General features: G+C 39.3%; 1 protein-coding gene across 3 annotated transcripts in view; it reads right to left on the bottom strand.

The window, feature by feature from the left end:
• Positions 1–2189: 2189 nt before the first annotated feature.
• Positions 2190–10155, bottom strand: part of tbc1d24 (TBC1 domain family, member 24) — an 11270-nt gene continuing 3304 nt past the window's right edge. For 2 of the 3 annotated variants that reach the window (XM_044178842.1, XM_044178843.1), the window contains exons 2-8: positions 8436–9549; positions 7605–7610; positions 7288–7446; positions 6512–6575; positions 5657–5752; positions 3682–3928; positions 2190–3458 (exon numbers count right to left, since the gene is read on the bottom strand). In XM_044178842.1, the coding sequence (XP_044034777.1) occupies positions 3304–3458; positions 3682–3928; positions 5657–5752; positions 6512–6575; positions 7288–7446; positions 7605–7610; positions 8436–9424 (1716 nt within the window). In that variant the 5' untranslated portion in view covers positions 9425–9549 and the 3' untranslated portion in view covers positions 2190–3303. The remainder of the gene's footprint in view (positions 3459–3681; positions 3929–5656; positions 5753–6511; positions 6576–7287; positions 7447–7604; positions 7611–8435; positions 9550–10155) is intronic. The other variant, XM_044178844.1, reaches the window with a different exon arrangement.

Here is a 10155-nt window from a genome sequence, read left to right as displayed (position 1 = left end):
TGATTTTCACCTCGTTTTCTCTCTTTCTGCTGACAACACTTATTGACCCAGGACTGACTCTTTTAGGTGAATAGGGATGTGGCCTTTCTGTTGAGGTTGGATTATGACGTTCCTGTCTGGGTTATACTGTATACTCAGCAGACATTTGTAACCAGCTCATTTGACAACATGCAGTAATATGATAGCCCATGTACATACACATTGTTGTTTCCAGTTTGTTTTGGGTGGATGGATACAAGGATTAGGTGGATGCTCTTGTCCTTGAGTGGCACTGATCAATGGGTTGTAAAAGGAGAGGATAAGAACATGGTATATTTTTATGGATGGTCTTTCAGATGATGTTTAAGGAAGGGAAACAAGGAACTTTGTGAAATTCTCATGAGGAAATGATTCGATCAAGATACTAGTCAAGATGCACCATTAAGAATTTGCTACCAATTGTTAATGTACAGTATAATATGATTCTAGATATACAAGCAACACTGTTGATGTGATTCTAGATCTGGATCATTCATCTTTACATGGTTCTGGTACTTTGATGTATGATCAGACCAGGATACAGTTCTACAGAGAGTCCTACCCTGTGCACGATTTGCCCAGGATCTAAATAAAGGAAGTCACAGAGCTATAATCTCAGGTTTGGCATTTTCCCCCATGTGGGCTGGTTTCAGCGTGTGACTGGGATAAAGAACTTTTCCAATCATTTAAAAAAAATGCTTGTGGAAATGGAAAAGCTTTAATCCTGCATTAGTAACAAATCTTTGCTTTCCTATATGTTAGCCTGAAAAAAATAATGAAAATTATTTTTATTGATTTTGAAGGACAGATGTACGGCAGATTTGTAACACTGGGTAGCAGAGACCTAATGCAATGAGACCTCCCTCCCAATCACCACACTGCAATATTCAGTCAGTGAATCAAAACATTATTTAATAATAATATAGGGACCTCCTTCATCTGCCTCTTAATCCCCTGTCCACAGCCCCTTGTTATCTGAGGGGCGGGGCCTGGTCGAGGAGAGACCCATCTCAGTGTAGGGTTAAACACTTAAGCATCTTACTCCTAGAGCCTGGAAAGCACGGTTTTCAGGAGATGCGCCAGACCAACACCCAAGGAGCAGCTAAATTTAGAAGTGCATGTGCGATTAGCAGAGTGTGAATCCTGAATGAACAGCACAGCCTTGGCAAGACGGTGTCAATGCCACATTCTGTAAAGAAGGAATTACTCCACCACTCTAAAGATCCTAAATTTCTCCACATGCATTAGGCTGTGCCACACCCACTGCAAATTAATTGTCTATACATTTTAATAGAGCTTAAATGCACAGTATCAACATTGATTGACATGGAATGCTTTCATACTGACATGTTTAATAAAATGTCTGACAAAAAGTCAGAGGATATCAGCTGCTAACTATCAGTTGCAACTTTGTACTGTGTATAGCAAATACAGTGTGAGGTGGGTGAAATCAAACAATGAGTTAAAAAAAACTGAATTCTGCAATACAGCTGCTTATTAAAAGGAGAAGGCTTTCACAGATATATTTGTAAGTATATCTGACTTATCTCTGCTAAATATTTTCCAGTCATGCAGTTCACTGTCAGCTTCCACAAAGCAGAGACAAAAATAGACAGTGCGCATCAAGAAGCATGTATGAGTAATTTAGTTGTCACACGTTAGTGTTTCAGACCCAGACCTACCTACTGTATATATGTCATTTGCAACATTGTCATTTCATGTATCTGCTCAAACTAGTGTTCAAACCAGGAAGTTTTCCCAACCACTTGTGGTTTAAATGTTGCAGCTATTTGCAAGTTTTTATTTAAAGAAAATATATTAAAACATTTTAACTTTAAAATTAGAAACATACAGTTTGCACTAGTTTGAAGAAAACAAATTGTACATGGTTTTTTACTATACTATTTAAAAAAAAACTAAATTGTAATTTTCGTATAATGACAACAGTAATTTTGGGAACAAGCATACTAGCTGTAACTACTAGGAGTAGAGCAAAACACAAGAAGATGGGGATTAGGGGGTTAGATTTACTTTAAAAAGGCATCTGGCACACTTCTGTGACAGTCTGAAGAGATGTTATCCTCTCTCTGCAGGGACAGAGATGTGATAGAATTGGAAGAATAAAAAGCAGCGAGGAGCAAGACAACAAAACAAAGACTGAGTCACTTGCATACTGAAAGCATATTGCTGTATTTTCACATGTAGAATACATTTGTAGTTACTTGATATTTTACTGGAGCACATGTTTGAACACACAGATATAAATAGGGTGTATAACCCCAACACTTTGCCAACAGGGCACAATTTTGGACTTTTTTTGTTACTATCTTCACACTGGAAAGGACGGAAGTAAGAGGAAAATGGTAAGAAGAAGAGAAAGATGAACAAACTTATCTCAATTACTTGTAAACCAAAAACACCGCTTGAGTTTTTTCTTTAAAAAAAGTGTGTACTGTTATTCACATGAATATTCATATACAATACAAAGGAGAAACTGCCACCCATTCAAAAGAAAGCGTAGACATATGGTGCAAAATGGCAACACCCAAATTCACCACTGATATTCACAAACACTTACCACGTTAATTCATTTAGATCTCCCACATATGTACAGCAAATCAAAAAGTGTGGGAAAATGCGACAGGACCAAAAATCTAGCTGATCTGGTACATATTCACTTCGTCTTAATTTTAGTATTCCAACATTTAAAAACACGTCTCACCAAACCAACCCTTGACTTCACACATTTTATCGTAAACCTCAGTTTATCAACATGGCCTGGTAAATAACATTTTTTAAGGACTGCAGAGCTACCTATACAGTAAATTTGGCAGACTGAGCTAAACCACAGAAAATAAAAGACTGAATTTACATTCAGAAATTCAAATGTTTCAGCTCAGCATGAACATGAACACATCACAGCCGACATACAAAAACCCTCTAAATGAACATTAAATTGGCTTAATCGAGAGTTGATCCTGAACACTTCCTCCATATTACCAAACACTAACATAATACAAATCTGGAAATACAAAAATAAACAGAAAAACAAAAATATCACATTTTTGTTCACATGTTGAAATATGGATTAAATGCATTAATAAATAAAAAATAGTTGAATATGCAGGACGGATGTAGTTCTGTTTGCATATCTGTGTTTTCCACCTCAAACACTTTGCTGGACACTTAATTTCTTAATATGTTTAAGTGTTAAAATGTGTGTGTATGAATATGCACTTATGTGTCCATGTCTGTATGGATCTACATGGATGTATGTTTACAGCATTATGAGGCCATGGCATCCTGGAAGCCCCACACTTCTAGCAGTGAAACCTGGAAGCTCTCAGCACACAGGGGTGGGTTGTCAAAGGTGGTGCACCTGCCAGTGCGCCCATGGTTAAGCTCCGAGTCAATGTAGAGAGCGTTGCCTTCACCTCCCCCTGATCAAACACAAGAGCACACAGTTTGTATAAGTTAAAAGTCACTAAGTACAAAGACTGCATTGTTACAACTGTTACAATGCATTGTTAAAATCAGAATAGAGTTCAATGTGGTGAAAGGCTAACACTAAAATACCACGTTTAAGGTGTTCCCATGTTTTAGAAGACAGGTGCAAAATCCTCAAAAATACCCAACAGTAACATATAGTAATAATCCACTCACCCACTATGATGGAGTCAAAGTTGCCAGCCATGAACATGGAAGTATTCTTGGAGTTAAGGTTGAAGTGGCGGGCGGAGAGGAAGGGCGACAGGTCTCCAGCAGGTTTCTCTGGCTGCTGTAAGCTATTGTTGTCTGAGTTTAGCCCCTCAGAGGAGGCTGTGTCATCCTGGCCCTGAGTCTTGATGGAGGAGGCTAACTCAGGGTGGCGGATCACTACCCACTCATAGCGCTCCATCTCTGGCTTCAGCTAGCAAGGGAAACAGGCATTCTTTATCAATTACACACCTGAACATCCCACATTAAATGGAGTAGTACTGCATAATTATGTACATTAAAAGAAATACCTGTTTTCTTAATAGTATCACACCTATACAAGGTGATAATAAAATTAGCAACTAGTTCCCTGGTTCTTAACATATAGATAGAGGTACTTCACTACTATTTTGATTAGGCAAAGAATATATGCCATTAATTCCTTCCTCCTTCCTTTCTCCCTGCACACGTTTAACCAACAGACAGGAGTTGCATTGTATCCTTTTTATCTGGAAGGCTCTACTACAAAAACTCTGCCCTCTGGTCTCATATAAATACAGTACTTACAATTTCAAGTCACAGGTTATTTTAACTTTAGCTGTTACAGCATGTACAAACTGAGCTTGGAAGAACTGCTTTCAAATTCTATGCTCCTTATAACTGGAAAAACGTTTAAACTAAAATCACTAATTTCACTTGAAGATTTCAAAAGACTATACTATACTATACGTATTTGCAAATTCCACTTGTTATGGCTTTTCTTAATGTCAAACTAATGTTTAACTGTGTGTCTGTCCATACTTAACCCTCATCCTACCGACTGGGGTACCCGCAGACTACATAGGTATAATTTTTGTCATATCTCACAGGTGCTTTATTCTATCATTCCAATTTTTGACTTTGTCAATCAATTTGCTCCTAATAACTTCCTATAATTTTCTTTTTCTGTTTTAATTAGTGCTTTTTAAAAATACCAATGTATTGGGGTCCTGGGGGACCCCAGTCAAAAGCACCCAATTCAACTTTTCCAAGGGGGCACTCTATCAGTCATTTTGAAGAAGACAGACACAGATGCAGCAGACAGATGTCCTCATGTGCTCTGTCGACAACCCTAAATACTGCTCTTCCTAAGGTAAGATGATGTTCAAAGTCAGAAATACAATACACAATTCATAATAAAATGTTTTATGAATATAAAATGGTTTATGTTCTATTATACAAGATAAGACTGTAAAATAGTGTGTCATGCATATGATTGACATGTAGTCAGTCATAGACACGATCTCAATGCTACTACCTGTTTAAATAAAGGATTAAATAAAATAAATAAGAAGCATCTGACAGACATCAGGCTCTTGTTGACTGTCTCAATTTTCTCCTGGTGTCAGGTGAGGGCCAGGTCAGATACTACTGGATCAGGTTATAGGAGAGGAGTTTCTGATCTGTGTGTGCTTAAATATTAGTGTGTGAGATGACTGTGTTTTCTGCTGTGCGGGCTCAGGCAGCCCACAGCTGTGTATCAACACAGATAGCCAAGTAAATAATTTATACAGAAAGCATTAGAGAACCAGGCTGCTTTGCTATTTCTAGCCCAGGTGTTATAACTAAAGCTCAGTGCTGCACAATCACAAGCAGAAAAGCATGATGTGTAGTTGTTTTTACAGAGGAAGACACGGCAATGTCAGTATGGTGAACTGTGACCTACTAAGCAGGCTTTTCAAATGGCAGCCTGACACGCCAATTGGGGCCAGTGACGAGTAAATCAAGAACATGTGAAACTGTGTGGATGGTACCCTCTGGTGGCTATAGTGCGGTACAGCTCAAAATGAACTCCTTCAAATGAGCCCTAAAAACTTTCTTAAAATTCACCTAAATTAACCCAAATAAATAAATAACACGAAAAAAAATACTATATAGTCGAGTTACTAAAAAATAAACTCACCCTAAAGACAAAGCACTCTCCTGTGCCAAAGAAGCTCAATTTGTTGCCTCCTCTCTTCCGCTCCTCCCAATCTGAGGACAGGAAGGCGCCACATACCTGAGGATAAAAAATAATTGGCATCAATGCGTTTATCTCTTCGATTCGCTCATCTGCAATGGCTTCATTTCTAAAATACTTCAAAATTCATACTAGTGAAAGATTGCTATCCGTAAGCTGCCAATGTTCGCGCTGGGATCCCTTTGTAGCACCTTAATCTAATTATATGACACCCGTGTAATCATGATCTCTGACACAAATTCACAGAGCCCTGGACAAGAACACCTTAGCCTATTTTGAAATGCACAAAGCTACTGTAGATGTTTCTAGTTATTGAAAGAAAAAACACTGACTGACAATGTGTAGGTCAGTACAGAAGTGCCTGTAAACACCACATGCAATAGCAAGTTTTGCTAGGGTGGATTTTGCTGGCCCAACCAAGTGCAGCTGCGGACCCATTTACTAGCATGTTCCCCATTTGACTGATATCCAAAAGAGTCCCTCAGCTCACTTTGTACCTTAAATATCTAAGTAATTCTGTCCTAAGTAAGGCTTAGGACCTAATACAGTACAAGATTTATAAGATTTACAAGATAATATTTAACAGTATATTTGGCTAACAATCAGTTGGAGAAACCAGAATATTAAGATGCCTTACCAATCTGAGCTGCATCAATCTTAACAAAAACATCTGATGTTATGACATTATGATGTTATCATATCCTACTGAAGTATTTTTAATCATAATAATGGGCATCCTTGAGTCCCTCCGACATGTGGGAATCATGAGAGAGTTTGCGGTCTGAGTGTGTTGCTTACATCGCCATCTGTGGTCCGGATGAGGAGCAGAGTGGGTTCGTAGCCTTCACAATGTGAGTAGAATCTGGAGGAAAATGTGAAAGTTTAATTCATTGCAACTTGCAAATATTTAATGGATCATGTAATTGCAATAGTCATGTACTTTGGGTTGCTAGATTTACTGAAGCAGTTACAGTTAAGTAAGGCAATGTTTAAATATAGAACAAAACTCTCAGCTAATGGCTTCTAAATTGCTTTATTAAAGACTAATTACTTCTGTTCCACTATAGAAATAGAACCAACTAAGACGAGGGTGAAAGAATTGCTTTATATAATGACTGCATGACAATAAAGACAGGCTTGCTGGTCACTGCAGACAGACTCTGACAGACAGACTCTGATCTGTGTATACAACAGGTTTAGGCAAAAAAAAAAAGTACAAGACCAAATTTAAAAAAAGCTTGACTTTATTTTCTTTTTATTATTAGGATATTTTTCTTCATCTATTAAGTTGCCTGTGTTCTTCCTAATATAAATAGACAATAAAAAAGGACAACTCACTTTATGACAGCAATCTCAGCACTGTTTGTCTTATTTGCAGTTTTTGTTCCAGTTTATGACTTTTTGCTTCCAGCATTTGTTTTTTGGTTGACAGCTTTGCTTTTGTGTCTACTTTTGTATTTCCTTGCAGCCTTTTGTCCATAAATGAAATTCAAAGACTCAATGCTAAACAGGGCCTGAAATGTAAATTTAAATAAATAAAAAGCTGGGTTAATGTATTGAGGTGAGCACTGGACCTGTTCAGGCTGCAACCATGGGTGGAGGTGGTGAAGAGGAGTTGAGGATGACACAGGGCGAAGCGCTCAGGGATCCACGACCAGATGTCCCGCATCTCCTTGGCACTGACAATCTCAGAGGAGAAGGTGTCAGGGTTAAGTGCCAGCTGCACATTCCGCCTGGAGATGCCCCAAAAAATACAGACATAGGGAGAGATGGAGAGGTACAAAATGTACAATCATAATGTATGAAAAAAAGTGCAATTCAAACATATCTGTTCTGAGAGTAAATGAGCATTATTTGAAATTGATTTGGAGGGTAGATAAAGAGAACCCACCTAAAACTGTGAAATAACCAATGTAGTAAACACAGGAGTGGAGTGAAGATGAGACAGAAGATGGTGGACGGAAAAACGTGGCAAACAAACAAAACAAAAAGGAAACAACAGAATGTGAGACAAGGATGCAAGAGCAACTTAAACCATTCCCCAGAGCATGGCAGAGTATAAAGCTTAAAAAGAACAGGACATTCAGCCACTGAAGCAAATGAATCTGCTTGAGTAATTAATCTAATCTATTATATATTCTGTGGTGTACACTTGTGATTAATTGTACAAAAGTCTAAATTGGTCTTTAACATTGCATTCCTCTCATTCTGTACATACCACTTTGATTTAATTTATAGTCCAGGAAGTGTGTCTTACATTTAATCATGTTCAAGAAACTCCACTCATACGGGAGCGCTAGATATATGGGTAGATAAACTACATTTCATCTTGAATCATAAAAGGTATTCTTATTGTGTCCCTGTTATCTCATATCAGTTAATTAATGTACTATATTCAAGTGCTTGATTCACAAACATTGCATCTTCACAAGTGACACCAAGACAGTGTTTGGCCTTATTAGAAGATTAGCCAAACATAAAAGAAAATGGAAAATATTGGTAGCTTTATTTGTTGAGTCTCATGAGGTCTGTCAGCCTTGATGACAAAAAATATTATAGATACTAGCAAGATATCTATGTGATGGATTCCTTGTCCTTACTGATGCTTGATATGCAGTAGGTTTGCTAAGTAAGGCCACTAGAAGCAGCCTTGTTTCTAAATAAAAAAGCAACATAAAGATGCTCACACTTCATCACATAAAAATCATTATATTGACTATACCGCTTCTGTTTGACAGTGATTCCTTTCTGCTGCAGGGACTTTTCATTTGTGAGCTGCAGCAGGGTGATCTCCTTACGGCTAAACAGACGGATGGAGAAGGCCTTCTCTAGCAACTTGTCGGGTGAGACAGTGGAGGCAATGCCCTTGATGAAAGCTTGAATGTCTGCCTTAACTTTGCCTGAATCCTGCTGCTGCTGGTTGCCCTGGCCTCCCTGGACCCCTGCTTTATGCTTGCGATAGAACTTGAGCAAGGCTATAGCCACACGGAAGAGAATCTTGTAGCCCTCCACTAGGTAGACATCCAGGATCCTGACCGTGTGGCTGAAAGGCAGGTCACCCAACACCCAGCTTTGCCAGTCTGAGTAGACTTCAAGCACATCCTGGGCTGTGGCCACAATCAGTTTGTGGGCAGGTGCGCAGTACTTGTTGGCCAGGTCACCAAAAGTCATGCAGCTAGACTCATAGGCTAGGAAAGTCTGGTCCAGCAGTCGTTTGCCCGGCTCGTTGCAGGCCAGCATGCGGCTGACAAGCTCAAAACACTGAGCTTCGTCTATACTGAAGTGCAGCAGCAATGAAGTAACAGCCGGTAGTGATGGGCAGTGGGAGATATCTGGAAACTGTCCAGCCAGGCAGTTGATAATTTGATGGGCCGAGGCTACTGCCTCTGCCTTCAGGCAGTACCGTGGCACAGGACTACCATCAACAAAGTCTGGAAGTGGGATGTGGGAGGAGGGCTTCTTAGTGGCTGCATTTCCCATAATGTCACGATATACTTCTGCATCTGGGGTAACTGTACGACAGGGAATGGCTTTGATGAGCTGCTGGTAGACTTGTGCCCGTAGTTTGTGGTTTTTGGCCCAGTAACCCTGCCGAGCCATCTGTTTGAACTCTTTCAGGTCTTTACAGTCTACCTTGGTGGGCCCGCTGCTCTTGGCCAGATCCCCCATCTGGTTCCAGTCCACAAAGCTGCCATAGTCTTCTTCAGCCATGGTGCTGGAAACTTGCTGGACGGCCTGAGTGGGAAGAGAGGAGGGACGCTCCGGGGTATTACTAACCGTCTGTCCTCCACACAGCAGATACCTAGCCTAATTTTCTTAACTGCCCATGATGGTTACTGGAAGACATAAATGAGAAAAACAGATCAACGTGCATAATCATATAAAATGGATCAATACATAACTGCAAAATCAGTCACTCGGTCAGCAGCACCGGAGCATAATCAAACTTCCATGGTCTACAGTTGTGTGTGTTTCATACTAAGCAGTATTAAATTAAGAAAGATAAACATGTCCTAAAATCTCTTAGACCTACAAAACCCAGTCCTTGGTGAATTCTTACAAGCCTAACTGTTCCTATATGATTGGCTACCTCCTGGACTATGATATCAATTAGGTGAGGATAATATATAGACTTAAGATAGTTAGACACGTTTATACATATCAGTTTCTATAAGAGGTGATTTGCAACGCGTTAGGAAGGATGTATTATAAAATGGCCACAGTAAATCCGTACTGTAAAACATAAGCCAATTTCACTGATCAGATTTATGCTCTGGTAAAGACCTTCAGATGGAAACAGCATGTACATCATGCATTTCATGATGCCGCCAGTGCTTACCCACAAGATACATGGAGATGCATGTCCAAAGATCATTTGCAATATACAGTATAATGAGAATGGTTGTCGTACAATCATTGAATCACTTCACACTGTTTTTCAA

This window comes from Siniperca chuatsi, linkage group LG20 (genome assembly GCF_020085105.1).
Source record: "Siniperca chuatsi isolate FFG_IHB_CAS linkage group LG20, ASM2008510v1, whole genome shotgun sequence".
Classification (NCBI taxonomy): Eukaryota; Metazoa; Chordata; class Actinopteri; order Centrarchiformes; family Sinipercidae; genus Siniperca; species Siniperca chuatsi.
Note: the sequence above shows the minus strand (reverse complement) of the source record. Positions and strands in the feature narration are given on the sequence as shown.